This window comes from Caloenas nicobarica, chromosome 2, assembly GCF_036013445.1.
Source record: "Caloenas nicobarica isolate bCalNic1 chromosome 2, bCalNic1.hap1, whole genome shotgun sequence".
NCBI lineage: Eukaryota > Metazoa > Chordata > Aves > Columbiformes > Columbidae > Caloenas > Caloenas nicobarica.
The window spans coordinates 104,338,335-104,360,561 of record NC_088246.1 but is presented as its reverse complement, the minus strand read 5'-3'; the positions used below and the strand labels follow the sequence as shown (position 1 = coordinate 104,360,561).

Genomic DNA, 22,227 nt, shown 5'->3' with positions numbered 1-22,227 from the left:
GGGGTAAGGACAGCCATACTCTCTTGTTTCATTTCCAACAGCGACACCAGAATTTTCTATAAAACATTCAATTGTATAATGAAGTCAAACGCCTTGGAAATCAAAATTGCTTTTTAAAGAAAATGAAGTACTTAAAAACCAAAAAGAAAACAAAACAAAACCCCCACAAACAAACCAATTAACCATTGGAAATGCAATAAAAACTCAGCTAGAATGAGCAGTGAAAGAACTCTTAACCACTGGATGGCTGCTGCGCCCCCATTGACTTTGGCAGCTTCACAGCGGGTCACAGAACATGCTTGCACATCTCAAAGGATAAATGCAGCCAGAATAATTCTACATCTTCATTTACAGGCTTAGCACTGAGGCCAGTGACTGAAGACTTTGGGACTGGGCTATCATTTCCTTGCTTAAGGTGGTGCCACAAAAGAAAAACTTGACTGGCCACTTGGCTGTGCAGTATGAGGTTTGGCATCTGTTACTCTGGAATTCATCACACCCAGTCCACCTGTTAAAACATCTATGCGATTTCTAGGGATCCCAGTCCCCATCAACACTCAATACAAAAGGAGACCGAATGCAGCTGATCCTGCTTGTTACACCAGCTAAGGACCAAACACAGAAACGTTTCCATTTCTTCATCAGGCAACGTTATACAAGTCAAACTAGAACTGAATCAGCCTTAACTTTATTATCTTTGAAAGTTACATTAAGAAACAACCCTGTCACTGTAGTACAGGTCTCCTACTGTCTCTGCAGTATAGAGCACAGGTGCTTCCACATAAACACTGCTTGCATGAACCAAAACGCTCCCATAATAAAGTCACAGAAGGCAACAACAGAGTTGTGCTTTTTTCTTCACAGAGTCCTGTGAAACCACACAAATTTGCTGTGGTTTATAACGTGCCATGTAATGACACTGGAGTCCCAATATCAAGTAATTTTATTTTTTTTAATACAGGTAGTAGTAGATTTGGTCCTAAAGTTACTTCAAATAACATGAAAGATCAGACACATACATTCAATTTTTATATGAATGCTCCTTGTGAGATAAATGGTATCGGATATGCATTGTTTCCAAAGCAACTGAATGTTATGTACATTCAGTAAGAGCAGATATCAGCTCAGCTATGCTGATGGTCGGGACACCAATTCATAGGCCAATACATGAGGCAAATATTTAGGTTCAAATCAGACAGAGGGTCTGAACATGGGAAAACAGATGAAATATCAATTCGAAGAAGTTTTCTAATAGATAATATGTGTGATTTTCTTAATAAATGCCTTAACTGCGGTATTGTTCAGATCTGTGACTTCCTACCTTTTAAATCCCCTACTAGAACACATTTAAGTGAACTATTTTATGAAAAAAGTACTTCTGCATTTAACAAAACCTGTCAAAAACTGTTATTTACCAATAACACTCTAAAGGATCTGAACAGAACAGCACATATGCTGTTTTACTACTAGGCATAAAAGTCAATGTTCTCAAAAATAGTGTAGATTATGTAAAGTAAGACATTTTCACAGTATGGCTCTCGCAAGAAGCAATTATTTAACCATAGTAACAAGTATCTATAAAGAAAAATAATACTAGAAATAATTGCAATATACCCAGTACCAGAAACAGACTAACCATGTGATGTTCATTCATTTATCAAAATGTCTCTTCAGTTCCTCCTATGTCAATTTAAAAAAATACATATATACAAGTGCACTTGTTACCGAAAAACTTGTAGGAACAGTCTTGCTCATTGGTGTCAACTTTAAGCATCAAAAGTTTAGTGTGTTTTTGTGTTTGAAGGTAATTTGCGACCCAGTTAAGTCAGTAATTTGTTCCATACCAGTTATTTACCTTTTTGGTGCTTATATAAAGCACCAAATTGACTATAAAATACTCCTTGGTTTCTTCCAACCATACGAACTCAACACAGACTTTACCCTCTGAATCTGCATAGTCTGTGGTATAGATGTGACCCATGTAGTCATAGAGGCTGGATGCCTTGGAAGACAGTTCCATGTAGACTGGGGCACTGAAACACCAGAAGGGCTTCCCAGTTTCATCCAAAAGGGTAAAATCCATCATGTAGCAGTCCTACAAACACAAGCAGAAAAAATTATTTACCTGTGTCATGGCACAGTAAGTAGATCGGTCCCTGTTTTTAGGAGAAATATCAGAGTTCAGAGCGACATTTTTGATATGAAGGCTAAAAACTGAAAATATGATTGACAGTGCTCTACTGACTACTGAAAGCAACAAATACTTAGATGTTTCCTACAGAAATCAAAACGCAACTTTCAGACATCAAAAACTGCTACAGAAGGTAGCACTGCCAACCTAAATCAGACATTAATTCTTCAACATTTTAAAGCCTTTTAAGATCTGTGTTTCTCAATTATTAGTTACCATTCAAATAACGATAGTCCTTTCAATATGAGAAAGAAATCAAGTTTAAACTCACGTGCTAAACTTGTGCGAATGCAGCAACGTTTGCAAAGACTCTCAGAGACCACCTCCAGGCCACTGCACACACACAACAATTACCCTTATATGCCAGCTACAAATGAAAGGTATACAGCACTTTTTGAATGGCTGCAAGCTTCAGTTCACAAAAAGGTAACATTAATGTATCTTTTTACCCTTCGAATAATTCTTCCTTTTAAAAACTCTTGAAAATTTTTCCTTACAACACTACACGATCAACATCATTTTATAATGCTAAGGTCAGGATGCCAGTTCTTAGGCACTTACAAACTGATGGTTTCACACGTGCCTTAAAAGCATATGGGTTGTGTGTCATCATTAATATCAGCTGTTACCTACTCTCATGAGTTCTGAATCACTAAATGAATCAGATTATCTTAACTAAGATATTCATTACCTCCAGGAGTATCACAGGCTCCAAAAGTGTAAACAAACCAACATCACATATTCTGTGCCAAAAAATTAATTAGGAATGGTTATTTCACTGTATTACAAAGTTGTGCTTCCATTGTTTTAAAATTTCTTTCACTCCCACTGTACTTTAATGAAACAATACAGAGCAGACGGCACAAACACAAGAGGTAACATGATACATACAGTTTCCCTAAGTTTGTTACTATAGCCTACACTAGAAATACAAAATTCAAGCCAAATCTAATGATCATTTAGTAACTTATGAGAGCTATAAATTTACTTCAAACAAGAAAGAGTGGTCAGAATTTCTGGTCTGACATCTTGCATATCAAAGGGCAATTATGAAAAACAAAGCAAGGTGGCCTGGAGTGTTGGAGGATTTTTTCTTCCCATGTATTTCTAGCTATCTGTACTTCAGCAATTTATTTTTTTATTAAAAGGTGACCAAAAAAAAGTTTGTTCTTCTTTTTCTTTAGAGTATTGGATGAAATTCAAATAAATTCAAAGCAGTGGCACGTTCTCCTGGCTGTTGCTGAGTTTATTTAGCCTTCCAATGTTTTAAGAGTTTTGGAGATCTATGTCAAAAGCCAAATTGAATTCTACCCACAGCTGTGTGCTGCCATGTGCAATCTCTCACCACAAAATGAGGGGTTTAAAAAAAATTTGATATTATTTATTTTTCCTAGGAAAAAAATATTCAGCATCACTTATGCTGTAAGCACATAGGACTGAGCTAGACTAAAGGCTACAGCCATAGCTCTCCATTTCCACGGACAGTTAATTGCCCAGATTTTTATGTGCTTCTCATTATTATATTCACGCAAGAAAAAAATCTGCCAAGCAGCTGTTAATCATATAGAATAATGGAATGGTTTGGGTTGGAAGGGACCTTTTAAGATCATCTAGTCCAACCCCTCTGCCATGAGCAGGGACACCTTCCACTAGACCAAGTTGCTTAGAGCCCTGTCCAACCTGGCCTTGAACACTCCCAGGGATGGGGCATCCACAGCTTCTCTGGGCAGCCTGTTCTAGCGCCTCATCAGAAAAAAAACCAAAAAACAAAAAAACCAGAAGACAATTCTTCCTAATATCCAATTTAGATCTACCCTCTTTCAGTTTAAAACCATTGTCCCTTGTCCTGTCACTACAGGCCCTGGTAAAAAGTGTCTCTCAGCCTTTCTCATAAACCTCCTTTATATTTTGAAAGGCCACAAGGAGGTTTCCCCGGAGCCTTAATTTTCTGATATCTGCCAAACATGGCAGCAAGATTTCCTACCTCCTGTCATACGCTTTTCAAGCAAATGAGGCATATTCTGTAATTATGTGCTAAAATCCAACTAACTTTAAGCATGCAAGTAGTTCTAAAGAATTAGTGGGATACACAAAATGAAACTAAAATAAACCAATTTTTCAGAAGCCTCAAAAAGCACCTGTTACACATTTTGGTTCTTCATGACTATTCATGGCAATTAAAGAAAGATGGCAAACAATTGCCTTAAAAGTGTTTTCTTGTTAGCTTGAATTCCTTCTAATTAACAATACACAGGGGAAGGATTTATTGTTCTTTTGAAAACAAACACCCAACTCAAAAAACTATAGTACAAAATGAGAAAAAACGCAAGTGAACAAATTCGTCATTATGCAAACAGGAATTTGAAGAAAAAAATTGCTAAACCTGAGCAATTAGAGGAGGACTGAAAACTGTAATCCAGGTTCAACTGTATTTGATGTTCCTGACAAATACTAGTAGATTACTAAGTTTTAAGATAAATTTTATGTTCCTTATTGCACAGGAAAGCTGGCTGACACTGTAAACTATAAAACAAGTATGTGAATGTGTATGAGCAAAATATGATGTTATCAAACAGTATTCCATTCCACACTTGCATAGCATTAGCAGAAATGAGTTTTATTAAGTGCCAAAATTGAAATCAAATATTGTACTACATAATTTTTCAGAATTTTTGGTACTTTTGAAATATTCAGGCAGCTGAAGTACATATAAAAATATGTACCTTCACCACTATTGCAAAATCTACAGAACTACTCTCGAACTTTAAAATAATTCTTTCAGGAATCTTATATAAGAGAACAAGTGAGAATTCCTCTAAAATACAAACAGTTAATCCAGCTGACCCACGTATATGACTCAAGAGCTATGTGCTGACTGCATGAATGGGGACTGGAGTTTCTGCCTGTGTCTATCAGCATTTTTACATTTTCCAAGAGTTTCTAACTTTCATTGCATGGACATGCTACAACAGAACTGCAGAGTGTTTCCCCAGGGGTTAAAGACTTATTTCCTGAAGGAAAAAAAAAAAAAACACACACCAAACCAAAACACCAACACCACCAAAGAAACACCACACACAACCACAAAAAGCACATCTGCAGGATGTATTTTGGGCAGCATTTCCAAGCAGCGCTGCTCAATCATGACATCTCTGCTGAGTTGAAAGCACTGGAGTCATCACACATGCCTTACGGATCTATCGTGCAATCTAGACTCTAAAACAGAAAGGATACAACTTTCTTCCCCTCAAAATTCACATCATTTTTGCAATATTTGAAATTATTTTTTCTAGTTACATACATCTCACACAAATAAAAACATTTTTAAAAAATTAGCATCTTTAGGATACATAAACATAATTCTGTTTTGAGGTAAGTATTTCCAGAAACAAAAAAATACTTCTGACTGACCTTTACATCGCCTTTAAATGCATCTGTTTCCCAGGATAAGCCAAGTGTCCCAATAAGAGGCACGTGCTTTGTATTATCCTTTAAGGTTACAACTGGGAGCCTCAAATATCCATTTGCAATGTCACCTGAAAAAATTAACAATATATAACATTATACTACTACAAATCAAACTAAGCCCAAGTACACCGTAAATGTTCTCTCTGCTTCTCTCCACGTCTCGAGTTTCCTCCCACTCACCACTAAGGAACCCTGACATACACCAACAGCTAGACAGCAAGCACATTACAGAGAACTGAAGTTGCAGTTCACGGCTTTCATTCCATGATCCACAGTAGAAGCCGCAGCTAGAAAAAAATACTTGGTATGTTTGATTATGAAAATCTGAATGCCACCTAAAGTACTTATGCAAGGAGTAAATTCCATGTTCAATACTTCGATTTCATGCTGCCAGTGCTCCCACCACTGCCCACTCCCCAAAAGTCAAGCTTAACACATAACACATGAAATAAATGATGAAATACTCCCCCGTTTTTTTTTTTTTCCTCTCCTTTTTTAATCTCTCTGTTCTGTCTGGTAGCTCAGATAAACCTGTACAATGGGATATAAGGATAACTATCAGTCCGCCCTGGCAAGGACATTGCATCATTTAAACTGACAAGCAGTATGTGCTGATTTGAATCGAGTTTTTAAATGGGGGGGGGGGGCGGGGGGGAAGGAACAGAACTAATTATCTAGCACTTGCAGATGACATATAGGAAGGGAGAGAAGGAATGCCCCTGGAAAATATTGCTTGTAAGGATCCAGTAGCTGGCCCTGGACAGTGAGACGATAACTGAAGTGGCTTGTAGAGGTTTAAGATGCAAGTGGCAAAAGTGAGAAAAAGAGAGAAGTGTTTTGCCTGTGGTTCTCCTTCAATCAAGCCCAAGTAGCAGCACGAGGCTGAAGACAGAAGCAGCAACATCAGAAAGGCTGGCTTTGAGTTTAAAAGCTAAAGTCTGTGTGAAGGAGCAGCAAAAGCCTTTGCCTGGTGGCTGCTGAAGGCAGACAGCTGGAGGCAAAGTGACAGAGAGCCCAGAGTTTACTGCAGAAGCCAAAAACTTCTCTGAATTGGTACTGTGGGGCCAAGCAGCTCCCAAGAGATGCTTGGCCACAAACTGATGCTGGAAGGACACCCCTTGCAAGTAGGGAGTCCAAAGAATACTGTGTGGAGGAACCAGCCCAACACACGCAGAGAACAGAAGCAGCAGGTTTTTCGGTACAGACACACTATAGGACCGTGAATACAGTGAAACCAACATGACTATGCTCAGGAAATATTTTGTATGGTTCAAGGAAAATGTATCACTCCAGTGATACCCACTGTCCTTGCAGTGAACTCCAGAGAACTCAGCGAGGAAAATATAAGCAGAATTCACTTTCAGGATCCAGCTCAAAGTGCAAAAAAAAGCTATTAAGTTGATACCTATGCAAATGGTTTAGTTCTAAACCTCAGTAAATCAAATCCAATGACAAGATTTCATTTAAGATAGAAATATTTTAGATAAATAGTCAATCTTTATTCAGTGAGCACTGAAAGCTCACATCTAAAGTTGAGTTTTGATATGACATTTTAAACAGTATCAGTCAACAAGTATTTTTTCCAAAGAACTATTCGGTTATCTACAATTCAGATCTGAACGGAAGCAGCTATTCCTCTCACTCATTCAAAAAAAAGCCCCAAAAGGTTTGATGGAATAAAAACAGATTGTAAAAAGCATACCACTAATAAATTAATGAAGCCCAGGACATCACTACTATTGCATGGCATTAATAAAATGAACAGCTGCATTACTAGATGGATCACCTAAGGTGTAAGTTATAAAAATAAAGGGAATACGAATATAGAAACATATATCACATAGACAAATCTCAGGGGAAAGAAACAAAGAGCGCAATAGTTCAAAGGCACTTATTTCAGCTAAAAGTCAAGCAAGTTTGTTTTTCTACCCAAGCCTTTGTTGCAAGGTTGTTATTTTCACAGAAAACGCTTAACACTAATTCTGGTGGCAACAGCCAGCCTTACTGAAAAGTTCATTTAAACTTGCAAGTCACTTTTCAATGACAAGCAAAAACATTTCAAACACAGGATGTGATATTTTACAAAGAAATCTTAAAAGCTCTCTAAATACACAAAAATCACTCCATTACATTTTGCAAGCACAACACATCAACAGGGAACAACATTGAAAAGCCAAAGCTTAGACTACCTTATGGGTACAAAGCCATGCTTAAAAAGTTGAAAACCTAGGTAAATTCATTTCAAGAATGTTTATTAAAAAGCTAGATGTAGTATTCATGGCTTCTATGAGTCCGATGAAAAGCCTGTCACAGCTTCCTGAAAACAAGAAAAAAGTTCGGTAACACTTTCAATTCAATTTGAAAGTACTTAGCATATTCACCCTATACTATCTGTCAAAAAGACCATATTGCCATTTCTGTTTAAATGGAAGGGAGCATAAAATAAAATGCTAAAAACCAGCCAAAACATAGTGGCAAAATAGCTAGCTACTGCAGTGCAAGTATTAGTAACAGAAAAAAAGATCTGAAGCCATATATACTCCATCTACTTTGTTCAATGAAGTGTGATATTACTTTTTTAATTTAATGTTAAGAATTTGCAGAACGATTTGAAAACAGAGCAGCAAAATGAAGCACAACATTAACGAACACTAACAAAAAGCAGACAAAAATGAAACTAAACATGAACAAATAAATCAGTTTTTCTGTAGAACAAATGGACATTCACTGGTAACTCAGAAGTGTCTACAGCTGCCTAATGGAAACAAATAAACAAGTAAAGCTCCAGTGTAATAGCTGACAACTGATCTGTGTCTCAGGTTGTTGAAAGTGCCACTGGCATGGCACATCCATAATTTAAAATAGATCTGGATTGGGTAGAGAATTTTAAGAAATAGCAAGACTTCTTACTATGTCAAAGACCTCCATGCTTCAGAGCCTTCCCAGAGAACAGGACAAAGCGTATCACTAGAAGGGAGCCTAAAACCAAAGCGCAAATCATCAAATACAACCAGCTTGGACAAACCCACACTGTTGGCCACGTTCAGAAACACCATGTTTACCAGAAAGAGCTAAGCGAACATGAAATTACTGTAAAGATACGTGGCAGCAGCCAGCCACAAGCTGCCTCACTACATCATTTTTGAGCACAAATTATGGAGGAAATCAAGCATTTTCCAAAAGAATTATTGTGCGTATTGCCTGCAGGACCCTCGCTTCAGCTGGCTCATGTCCTCTGAAAGCAGAATTCAGTGGCTGCCACACAGCTCAAGGACACAAAACCTAAACAGTTCAGAAAACATTCATGATAATAAAACAAATTCTGTAACTAGCAAAGTGAGATGGCATCACAGCTGTAGCTCCTGGATATTTGCTACAATTTGCATAAACATCAGCTTTATCTTTAACAGAAGTAGCTTCTAAGCGACAAAAAAGTGATACCAACAAAGAAAGTGTGCCACATACTGCTTTCTCTTGTACAGTTGTATTTCTGGGAGCATAAAATTTTCATTTCAGAAGACAAAACATGACATTGAGCTAAAAAAAAAAAAAGTAAAATAAACTGGCCCTCTGGCCAGTTTACAGAAGACTTTTTTTTTTGAGGGTATAAAGAAGATACCTGTATTGAACAACACCTCAGGAGAGATTTCTATTGCTACCTGGATAGAATTTCACTAAAGTTTTATCCTTATAAGTATTCCTTTATTTCGAGTTTGGAGCTTTTCGGGAATCTAAAAACACATATCTTTGAAATGCAAAGGGCTACAACACTCCACACTGCGCACAAGGCTACAGTTTATATGACAGTACTTGGAATCATGAAATACAAGTTTAAAAAAAGAACAAATTTCCTAATGATTTAACACTGTAAAAGACTTAAGCCTGATAACAGTGCCCTCTACTGTCTTCATCAAAACCAGTATTTTTTGAAATCAATAGAAAGTTCATTAGTAGATATCAGAAAAATACTGGGGAAAATAATTAAATAATTAATTTACAGTGTTTAATTTTTATTGTTTAATTTTAAGTTTAATATTTTAATCTGTCTCTGCTGACAAAAAGGCAGTATTGTTTTAAAGTTAAGTCACAAGATAGATCACTCACATTAGAATCATTAAGTTGGGTGGTACATGAACAAGGATAGCAAATCACGTCTCATTAAAAAAATACTAAGTGTTGAAAAAAAAAAGCAGCACAGTTAAAAACAATCACTGAAATTGTTTATTACACAATGAAACAATGTCAGAATAGGCAACCTCAGGTTGACATAAATAAAAGCTATAAATCTTAAAGATCACAGTATCTTCTAAAAATATATTTAAATGTTTAATCTGTCAATGCACCTAAAGAATACTTAAGAATTCTAAAGAATAGGTCCCCAAAATGTGTGAGGACAAACTCACTCTCCCTTACAGTATAAAAGTGGAAGGAACATCAACCTGTGCCAAAAGCTGTGCTGCTGCATTATTAACTCAGCACTGAACCAAACGAAAACATCCTGACGATCTGCAGAATTGTATCTCAGGTGTGACACTGTGTCAATGTAATAGCGGGCAGACTTCACATAGAGCAAGCTTGTGAAACCACACAACACACCACACAAAGAAATCACACAAAAAAGAGATAGCTTAGTCTTAAAAAATCCATTTCAGTTTCTCCCCTTAAAACAGAGATATTGGATATAAAAGGGAAAACACAACAGCAGGGATCATTTTAAAAACAGACGTTACTGTTCTGTCAGCTCTACCTTTTCTGCAGAAGAGGCTCCTGAATGTCCCACACAGGTAGGTGCAGCTTCTACCATGCATATCAAGATGTAGACTGTAGTCATGCAGGCCGTATTCTGGGTCAATATCATCCAATACAGGCTTATTAGGTGGAAAGGCATATTGACTTTAAAAAATAATGATAACAGAATTAAGCAAGGGAGAATGACTTAACAGAGACACAGTAAATAGCCCTACACCGAGACTATCATGTTAGAAGAGGCTATAAGAGGGGAGAAATTAAGAGATACAACTTTTCTTCTTTATTAATGCTTTTAAAAGTCAAACATCTCTATTTCATCATACTTCTTTTAAGCTAATACAGCATCTAATAATTCTAATCAGCCATTCCAGCCTAGCCAAAGCAGAAAATATGGCAGTCAACTTTAAAAGCAACATCTGTTAAACTCCAGAATATAGACTTGTTTATGTCAAAAAAAAAAAAGAGAAAAAAAAAAAAAAAGCAAGCCATCAGCTCAACTACAAATCTCAAAGCCAACTAGCTACAGACTTCTCTGGAGTGGCAGTTATTGAATAATTTTGTCTGTGCCTAATCTAAAAGAGAAACTACTGCACATAAATGGCCAGAAGAGCCCAAATCCCAGGGGCAACTGAGCAGCGTCTCCACAGGACCCTATTTGGTAGTAAGGAAGATGGTGTTAAGTCTCAACTTCCGTGTGGAAAGAGCCACACGAAATTATAGTGGGCACATAGTACTACCAGTAGATACGACAGTAGCTGAGCAAAAAGCTGAGGTGGGCTATGGGGAAAATAAATCCCCCAAATCATCTTCTAAAGCTAAAAAACTCCATCTTTTTAAACAGCTTACAGTGTATAGACAGGTATATTATACACTCCAATACACATATATACACAAATACTTCATAGGAAATCCAGCTAGTTTTTCAATAGGACTGAAAAATAAATGCAGGTACCTTACCAGTTTCCTAGAATTTTTTTTCTCTCCTCTTACACAGCTAAAGATTATTTTCCCATTTCCTAAGATGTCTCCCCTCTTTTCTAGGTCTTTCAGAAAGGAATAGGGAATAAAAAGACTGCATGTGGAAAGGGAGAAAGCATACGCAGTGTATTTCTATCTTTCTTAATACAGCAAGCATTCATACACTTGTATGACTAAATTATCTCTGTAATACCATAACAATGGCAACATTTTAGTATGAAAATACTTCTAGAGCTTTGTATATAGTTACCATAATGGTTGTTTATATTAAACAAGAATAGTTAATTACTGCCTAAATATAAACCTCTTACCAGCAGCCAATTTTAACCGTAAAACTCAAAGCTTTATTCAAAAGGTTATCTTTATTAGCCACAAAGGAGAAACCAAAACTTACACAGTCGCAGAACCCAAAGTGCTTCTCTCAAGAAGTTGATGATAATGAAGACTCACCATAACAAAAGCAATTTCATTTTTCTCCTGAAAAGTTAATTAAAGTAGATGTATTTTCATCTGGAAATACTTTTTTTTTCCACGAGGTCTTCCTGAGCATTAAAATTCATAGATAAATGCTGCTGCTCATTACTCTGCCAGTTACTGTAATGATATTAACAATAATGGCTTGCTTTAACACTTGGAGGCCTATAACTGCTACTGTCTTTTCACAAGAGTAGAGAATATATGTAAAAGATTAGCGCATTTCCCTATTATGGGGAAAGAGAGGGAAACCAGCTATGTCAGGGCAAAAGTAAGCAGCAGGAATCCACAAATTATACTTGTCTAGCTTCTACTTACCACTTTAAACCAGATACCTGGAAAGGCTCAAACAGGTCTTACTCCCAGCTACTAAATACCTAAGCATCAAGCTTATTTTAATATGTAAGGAACTATTTACAAAGAGGGCTAACACCAGTGAGGAATACAGAGCTATTCAACAGAAACATTGAATTTCAAAGTAAAACCCCAGATGTCTTCACCAGATTACAAACTCCTGGGAAAATGCTAAAACATACCTTCTATAGGCCTATATATCTCAAAGGAAACTTCAGAGCTCAATGTGAGCACTAAACACAGCCAAAGGTATCTATTTACTTCAAGTACACAGAATGCTAGGATTTCTGCTCTTTTAAAAAAAAAAAAAATTTAAAAAGCATTTTTAAGTCCTACATTTGCAAACGCACAGGTCAATAGCAAAATTATTCACTATCAGCAGTCTATTACTGTCCTGAAAAGTGGGTAACTATTGTTTTCATGTCTCTGGGTTACCAAAAAGAAATTACATCCCCTATTTGAACTTTTTTTTCCTAGCTATTCTTGTACTTTCATAGTGCAAAATTACAGCTAGAAAATATATAATGACAGAGATCTATCGGTCACACAGAGTCTCTCAGTTTTTCTCTAACCAAATAGCAGAAGGCCCACACAACATGTCCTTGGTTGTCAAAACTACTAGCATCAACAATTTCTGCTATGCAGCTATGTGTTAAAAAAAAAAAAAAAAAAGTGTTGCATTTACTTGACTTGAGTTTCAGAAGCTCCAAAAAAAGAAAAAACCCACCACATTTTCCATCTGAATGCTTTTAAATTCTCTAACCAAATAAGTAGAAAAATATTTTGTTAGAATATTTAATTATTTTATATATATTACAGTATATCAGGTATAGCAAAGTGACCCAAGAAGCCCTCACTCTCAAAGCACAAACCTTTGATTTTTCCCCCCTCCCTCCTTTATATTAATAACCTATTTTAACTCTGCCTGCCTCAACAAACCTTTCCCGCAGCATTTGCACAGGCTGGACATCGGTGCTTCCTCGTCGAACCGCATGCGTGCAAACCCGAGTGCAAGCCGAGAGAGGTTCTCCTCCCCCTCTACTCTGCCCTGGTGAGACCACATCTGGAATATTGTGTCCAGTTCTGGGCCCCTCAGTTCAAGAAGGACAGGGAACTGCTGGAGAGAGTCCAGCGCAGGGCCACGAAGGCGATTAAGGGAGTGGAGCATCTCCCTTATGAGGAAAGGCTGAGGGAGCTGGGTCTCTTTAGCTTGGAGAAGAGGCGACTGAGGGGTGACCTCATTAATGTTTATAAATATATAAAGGGTGGGTGTCATGAGGATGGAGCCAGGCTCTTCTCGGTGACAACCAACAGTAAGACAAAGGGTAATGGGTTCAAGCTGGAACACAAGAGGTTCCATTTAAATTTGAGAAGAAACTTCTTCTCGGTGAGGGTGCCAGAGCACTGGAACAGGCTGCCCAGAGAGGTTGTGGAGTCTCCTTCTCTGGAGACATTCAAAACCCACCTGGACGCCTTCCTGTGTAACCTCATCTAGGTGCTCCTGCTCTGGCAGGGGGATTGGACTAGATGATCTTTCGAGGTCCCTTCCAATCCCTAACATTCTGTGATTCTGTGATATTACACTCATCTACAGTTAACTGCCTAATGTTACTCTACCCACATAGAGATTAAGAACAGTTGTTCAGAAAAGTAAGCAGGAAAAATACACTAGGGTGAGGCACTCAATGCTTAACAACTATGTGTAACTTAAGTTATGATTGAACCATTTCCAGGTGCTGAAGGAAGTCTCTTTCCAGGCATGGGAAGGGGTAACACGCTAGGTAGACCACAGGGGCAACAGAGACACACACCAATCTACTAAACTTCTGAATGCACAGAAGAAATGGCTGTTCAATTATCAGAGCTTTTCATAGGCTGAGACAACCCATGACAGACCCAGACAGGTCAGCCAGTCTCAAGTTTTCTAAGAAACAGACAGCTTCAAGAGTGAACCAAATATTCCTTCTGTGGTTTTAAACCATTCCTCTGGTGACTGTGCACATTGGAGGCAGCAAGAGTTTCCAGCTGGAAAGGAGACATAGCTTAGAGCAACTGTTCACAGGCTCCTTGAGGGAAGTTCCTTGCCAGAGCCAAATAATTTCAGTCTACATCAGTAGCATGACTGGGGGAGAAGGAAAAGGCTGCCACCTCTGAATTCAGACCAAGAGCAGAACATCCGAGATGGGCTTCCATAGCACCTAACTGTAAGCAACTTCAGGCAGGCACCGAGGTCACAGTGTATTTGGTGCAAAGACACAGATTCCTTTAGAGCAGACGTCTAGTTTGGATGTTCTGCACTGCCCTCTCAAGACACTCATCTGCACACACAGCCTGCAGAGACTAACCTCTTAACTCAGACAGTTAATACCAAGAACTGAATGTCCCCAGACGGGCACGATTTTCAGCATTCTTACTGCTGGAGCAGGATACAACTACCTGGTGATGTAGATTAAAGGAAATAACTAGCAAAGTGGCCTTGTGGGAATTCATCACTTCGAGTGACAGGGACAGGGCAAGGCATGAGTCAAAGGAAGAAGCAAATCTCTCCTCAAACCACTCTGTTTAAAATGTCTTTAGGCTACCAAACTTTGACATGTGAAAACTGCCTAATAAATGGAACTGAACACAAAAATAAGTCAGTACAGTATCTGATATACTATGAGACATAACTGTTCTTTTAATTGGAGGTGGATTTTTTTTAATACAATAAATCATCAACCAGCTGTCCCTACCTGTATTTTATTGTTGTTATAGACCAGATCTTTCAAAATCCAAAGGAAAAAAAGGAATATTAAAAACAAACAAATAAAATCTCCTAAAATCCCAAACCACAAGCAAAAATAATCCATTTCTTCGAGTCATAGTAAAGTATTGAAACAAAATGTTATCTTACCTTCCAAAGTCCTACTAAGAGTTCTGGATTCAGACTGAAGAGCTGGACAAGCTTATCAGCACCAATTGCTACACCACTTTCAGTCAGGTTTGCAAGATGGTATTCAGCAATTAAGGAACGTTGACAAGGTCTTTGAAAAGAACATACAGGAAGTAGCAACATGACTATGCCTCCTTATATATGTAGAAGTTCAGGCTAATTTCATTTTTAACTCTGAAGCCTGACCAACAGCACTTCATGAAAATAGTTCTGAAAGCATTCAGCATGCACAGCCATAAATTTTACCTTTGAAGAACCGTAGCACACTAGCAGGATCTCAACACCTCACAAGAAAAGAAACAAAAGCCACGATAGGATGGCCTGATATACTACTTAAAAAACTTATGTGCTTGCCCAATATTTCAAAATAGCCACGGAATTACTTTATAATTTGTTTGTAATACTATGTTGGTACTAGATGGAATCATTGAACAATTGTCAGTATGAAGCAAGCTACTAAGAAGGTAAATTCATCCTCCACAGAAGCAAAATTCCAAGGAAAGCATCAAATTGTACATATAATAAATTAAAAGCTTCTGTTAGAGGAAGCTTCCCCTTTTTTTAGAATGTTATTTCTAGATTTTGCCTGTAATCAAAGCTATTTAGCTCCATTTAGCTCAGATTTAACACCCTTTAACTTAAGTTCACACTCCACTGGCATTCTTATTGGCTAATGATGCATGAAAAAGAGCAGAAAGTAGAGCCTGCGTTGCCCACTCGGCCACCACAGAAAAGGCTTCTCTTGATTTTTTCAGGCGAATACTTTGCTTCTGCTTGAGGAACCATGTTTTTTGTAGGTGAACAACAGTTCTCCCTTTTCAGAGCTCTACTGCTAGGGGTTTTGTGTAAGAAGCATGTAGCTGACATTGCATATACTAAAATGACACATAAGACATAGATGTGGAAAACTCCTTGACAGCAACCAAATACATACATATCTCAAATGCATATTTTTAATTTAAAAATATTTTCTCAGAACATAATGCCAGAAAAATATTGTACACACTTAAGTTACAAAACAACAGCCATCCAACATTGTGCTGTGGACTGCTTTTTTTTTTTAATATACATATACACGTATATAGTGTACAAGCAGCCAAACAGCAGGTTCCCTAAATTCACATACGTACCTACCAGACAGAAGAAGATAAATGTTAGTAACATAGTTTACCGGATTGTAGACACACAAACATTGCTGAACTGTTCCAATCTAAGTGCCTACAGTTATCCCAGATTTACATGTTTGTTTCATGCTCATTTGTATCTATGCCTTAGATTCAGCTTTCCAAGGCAGGACCTATCAGTCAGTATGCTGCATGCCAGTAGCTAAATTAGCCTGTGAAGTAATGTCATTGTTTGCTGGATTATTATCTATTTCTTGCTAAAAAGCTCTACCAATGAAGAGAAGGACATAGGCTTTGGAAGAAATACTACAGAGAGGCTTTCTAAGAAAGAATTAAGTCAAACCAAACTCAGATTGCTCCTACAGACACATAATCAACCAGGTACAACAAAAACCCCTCAAAAATCCTATGTTAAAACTCACCCATTCTTGCTGGGAGCTCTGCTTTGGTCAGGAAGCAACGGTGTAACTCCAAATAACTTTAGAGTTGACAGGACGTCTAAGCATGGCCAACTTGTACTATACCAAAGCATAGTAACAGATGTGTCCTTAAATGATAGGTTTGCCTTCTCCATTACATATTCCTTTCCATTTTTGTCCTTTAGAACAATTATCCAACTCAAGCCCAAGGCTCTGTTATTTTAGGAATTGAGAGGAGAGAGGGGTATTTATTAAAAAAAAAAAAAAAAAAAAAAAGATTCTCAAAGCAACAAAATTAAACTATGCTTCCAACAGAATTTTAAAATTTCTATTAATTGCTACTTATGTTTCTCAGGCTAGGTCATTTATAGGCTATCACCGTATCTTCCCATTATGATATACATTTTACAGCTCCATTTCCATATCTCCCCAGCATTTCCAAAGCCATTAATATTCAGTATATTGTTCTTCAGTAAACATCTTCTGCGACAAGGCATTGCTTACTTCATAGCTTCTTTGTTTTTACATGGAAGACCTGTATAAGGATCTACAGGTTTAACAAGTCGCATTACTCTAGTTTTGACAGCAGCTATTTGTTTTAAGATGTATTCTTTCTTCCAGTACCCAGGCTTTCTATCACACAGAGGAACACAGCCCAAGGAAACAGTTTCTGTTTGGTCAGACTTCATTTTCCACATTGTCCTTTTTGGTTGAAAACAACTGGAATAGATTTTCAGCCAGATTCCACTGAAAATAAAAGTAGAATAAAGAGGAAAACCACATAAATTTCAATACTACTTAGTGATTCTTATATGCATGTCTCAGCTACCACTCATCATAATGTTAGCAGAAAAACATAAAGGCATAGATTATCAGCAAACTGAGTTTGATCTAAATCTAAATTTATAGAAGACCAGAAACTGTAGCATCATAAGTACTAGTCAAGAAAATGTAAAAGCACAGTTATACACTTTTCCGTATTTTGACCTTCCAACAGCTCATATGAAGTCAGTTTCCCTGGTGCAGACATGAAACATGAAGGCTGAGGAACCAATAGATGCAAGATGTCAGCATTTCTCATGGGCCTACTAGGTTATCTCAAAGAACATGGAATCTCTGAACACATTTCTTGTTCTGGATTACACATACCAAATGAGATCCACTTGTGCCTCTCTGCTCTACCACAGAAAAAAAAAAAAAGTTAATTTTTACAATATGTCAGTAAGGTTGATAAACATCTCAAAGTAGGATCATCAGATTTTGGGAACTTCCCACTGTTTTATGCCTTTTAATAGCACACTAGAGTAAGCGGTTTTTAAAAAGCCTTCCTTACCCTTATGCTGCTATTTCCTTCACTGACACAGAAGCAGATTAAAAAAAAAAAAACCACCACGCCACACAGTACATCCCTGAGAGAAAGCTATCATGAGGAAACAAAGAAAAGGTAATTTTTGTCTGTCTTCCTGAAAATACAGGATCCAGGATGAAGCTCAGAGACAGCATAGCCATACACAGCAACTTAAGTGAAAACTGATTTAAGGTTAAGCAGTTACTTTCGAAAATTCTGCCCCAAAACACTTATGCATCCTCGCACAAAATCAGCTGGTGAAAAAAAGTGGTTTAATACCTCTTACCCAACAAAGACAGCCTGGATCCCTCCAGTTTCTCACACAGATCCAGCTGAAGTGTGGGGTGGAGTAGTACAATTAGAATCCCCTACGTTTCGTGGTGGTACCACTGTCATGTCAATCCCTTGTGCACTCCCTTTTGAAACACTCAGAGTTGTCTTTTTGAAGAGATCAAAGAAACATGTAACAGGAATTATGGGTTCACCTCTTTTCTGTTAGGAAAAATATGAGGTTGTATTTCTGCCCCTCACACCCCAGTATCCTTAGCACAATTCAGGGAATATTGAGTAAAAGAATTTACAAGAATTCAAACAACAATCTGTGAATAAAGGTTTCCAATAAGTTTTCTAATTTTAAAGTGCTAGTCACACAGTCTACATTACTGCACTAAAGAAAATTAATAGCAACAGAAACAAATTCTCAAGAGAGATTCTCTACCATTTATCAGCAAGATTACCTTCACCAGTCCTCCACTTATCCCCAGGCAAACTTGCACTAACGTGCTCTGTAATGCATTTTCCCCCCGTTAAAGCATTAAAGCATTCAAGGACTGAATCCATCCCAGACTGCCTCCTACCCATGAGAACAACTCTCACTTCATCAGCTGCTGAGAATAAGTCCCCACATGCCGAGAGCCAGGTTCTTTGTTATTGATGCAAACGTACTCAGCAACTTTGCAAAAACCTTCCAGCCTGCTGCTCTGCAGGTCTATGTACAATCTCCCACTGCCATTTTCTGGCTCAAAGCTCTTTGAAACACACAGACCCATAAGCTTCCACGACTGGTAAAGGGGAGTTCACAGTCAACATGAGCCTCCAACTTTCTTTTCACCAAATTCCACGGGGAGAGGCCAAACATGAAGAACAATCTTATACGTAAAACAAAGATTCAAGATACCTCACTTTTGAGACCACAAAAGACAACCCAGTTATCAGATAGCATAAAACATTTCTGATGGAGGAAGGAAATTATTATTTAGCTCCAAAGCAGCTAAGAATTGCAGAATGATGAAAACAGAGATGTCCTTGACACACCATCACCAGGGGAAACTGAGCTGTGTGTCATCCAACTGGTCTTATTCAGCCTAAGATGTCCAGTAAGATGTCCTCTTATAATCCTCTCCTGTTAGCTAGAAACCCCTTCCCAAGACAGACATCCTTTCTTTCACGGGGAGAGAAGCTCAGCATCTGGCTGCTCAATGCTGAAAAGACAGGGGTTAGTAGCAGGCATCTCCTGCATTTTGAAGGTACAGTCTCAGGCAATGGAAGTTGAATGAAGATAGATTTGCCACCAATACCTACCACCCTTCTCCTCACTCTCAGTTACAAATTGCTTCTTCCTTTCCCAGAACAGCATTGTGCAAGCAGATGAAAAATCAGTTCAGGTAGCTCAAAAATTCAGTCAGGGCAGGATGGCAGAGGAGAAAAAAAAGGGGGACTTGGAATCACAAGTGTTTAGAGAGGTATCACTGCCCCTTCATCCTCAACTTCTAAGGAATTCAGGGCAGACAAATCAAAAAGGCATCCAACGGGGAAGCATGAATTTGCCTCTTTCATAGCCAAATATGTGCCACTTTTGCCTCAAAGTGTGAAGTACAATATTCCTCTCAAGGCCTCTTATTAGATATTGTCACAACAAGCCAACCCAACCTCCTACTGCTAACTCAAATGCCAGAATCAGACACACATCTTTGCCAGTCATCACTTGACCGCAATAGCAAAAAGATCTGGGCAAGGCAAACAGATCTTGCCCTGTGTTCTGGTTTCTCACCTTTTACACAAGCACTCTCTGCTGGTGATCAGAACCCTCAGGCTTTCAGACAGACCATCTGTGTGAGTTTCCCACACTCCATGACAGAAAGGCTGGAATAGTATGACATGCTGGGGTGAGAGGGGTGCAGAAAGGGAGGTCAGAAGCATTTCCTTGTCTTCGACAGTTACATTGAAGACATAAGTGCCATCGAACTGTTAAAGTGCAGACATTATTGGAAGAGGCCAAAGACAAAGCATGGCATTAGGCAGCGCAGATAAATCACAATGAAAGACTGATGGTCCTGTTGCATCAAGGACAGCATCTTCTCGAAAGATACTCTGCCTGAAAGGCAAGATGAGATTTGTCACAGAGATATGGAGGGACTTCAATTCAAACTTCTGTTAATTCACCACAAGATTCAGGGGCTCAAGATGGTCCACGGAAATCCGGCATGAAGAAGTGACGTGGTCGCACTGAACCAGTCAGTCTCCTTGATAAGGGAAAGTATCTCTTCCTCAAATCCCATTTGTGCACACATAGTAACCTCTGTCGAGACTAGAAAATGGAAACAGACATTCTTGAGATGAAGACAGATTAATCAGCTTTCCTTGAACAGCCACAATGATTCTATCCTACCTTACTATGCTGAAGTGGAAAACACATATTAAGATAAATAATTTATGTGAACTATGCAATTTTTATCTACATGCATCTGCTGACAGCCTCAAAAAATAAATCTGGATTATGGCCTTCCCTTTAAATTCATCACTTCTAAAGGTGTCAATGCCGACATTAACCGATTCATTGCACAAGTTTTGGCAAATGAGAAATAGATGAATATGAGATGCAGCAACTTTCCATACATGAAGACATTTTCTCGTTTGAACAACACGAATGCAGCAGAATTCTAGAAAAAAAAAAAAGAATACCCAGACATCCTAGTTATCGCATACCAACCTCTCGATCCTTTCAGAAGATTATCATGATACTGGTAGGAGCAATTTCTGAACTCTGTATAAGCAATTGCTTACAAAAAAATTGTCAGTATTTATCTTTGCCCCTTTTTTTTTTTTTATTTAGAAGCCACCGTAATCTGACAGAAAGAGCAATGGATAAAACCCACTAGGGAATCACATGACTAAATCAAACCCTCTGCAAAAACCTGATGAAAGAGCTAAATAAGTAGGACTTCAAAATTATGAAAGCTATGACAATTCTACAAAGCTACTGGCTATGTACCACTAAGGACTGCCTGAACAAAAAAACTCTTGTATGCGCATGTGAACACAAACAAATACATGCAAATTTTACAACAAAATAAATGCTGATAGCAACATTTCAAAACACTGTATTTAGTTTTTGCCTCATAACTCCCATTAAACTCAACAGGGCTTGCACAGCTAGAATTCCATAAAACACATTGTACTGTGAGTTATGCAGTACATTTTCAGCAGAGTAATTGCCAGTAGGTACACGCATCAATGCTCTGGCACCAGTGAAACTAAATTAGAAAGACTCATAACTCAGGTAAATTCAACTGCTGCATGATTAAGATTAGCACTTATGCTTCACTCTTCCTTACTTGTCATTGGCCAGATGATAGAAGTGCTTATTTACACAACCAACAGACAACAGGGACACAGCATCCAAATAGGAAAATATCTTCATCAGCATTTCTGATGGCATGCTGGAAAACAAGAGAAAGACAAATACCATTGGACTTGCCTGCAAACTCCAGAAACGACAATCGCAAAGCATTTTTATTCCAAACCAGAGCAAAACAAAAGAGATGGAAATTATCAGCTCGTAAGCACACAAATCAAAACCGACCTGAAGAATTAATCTGCAGAGTTTGGGTTCCAATTTGTCTCTCATTGATGTAAGATATTTGTTTAAATCATTTCACCACACTCATTCAAGTGGCCCAGCACAATCACATAAAAAGTTATGGGTTCACATTTTCATTAAACCTTATTAACTTTAACCCCATTTGACATGAAACTACCTCACTCAACTTCAGTTTCTCGCTGCTTTTATCACGACTTCAACACTTAGTCCATAACCACCAGCATTTGCCAGAACTGCGTATACTCGCTCTCCCCATGACTGTGGCATTAGATCTCCGGATGGACCAGGACAGGTATGTCCTTGTCAAACA

The 22,227-nt window shown here is 38.1% G+C and overlaps 1 protein-coding gene across 1 annotated transcript; it reads right to left on the bottom strand.

Moving 5' to 3' along the window:
• Positions 1–1,825: 1,825 nt before the first annotated feature.
• On the bottom strand, positions 1,826–21,756 carry FBXO15 (F-box protein 15). The gene is made up of 8 exons (XM_065629774.1): positions 21,652–21,756; positions 17,194–17,436; positions 16,693–16,902; positions 15,108–15,237; positions 11,781–11,863; positions 10,407–10,552; positions 5,603–5,727; positions 1,826–2,095 (listed from the first exon to the last, which is right to left on the bottom strand). The coding sequence occupies exons 1-8, from the start codon at positions 21,753–21,755 to the stop codon at positions 1,826–1,828; spliced, it is 1,311 nt and encodes a 436-aa protein (XP_065485846.1). The 5' UTR covers position 21,756.
• Positions 21,757–22,227: the final 471 nt, after the last annotated feature.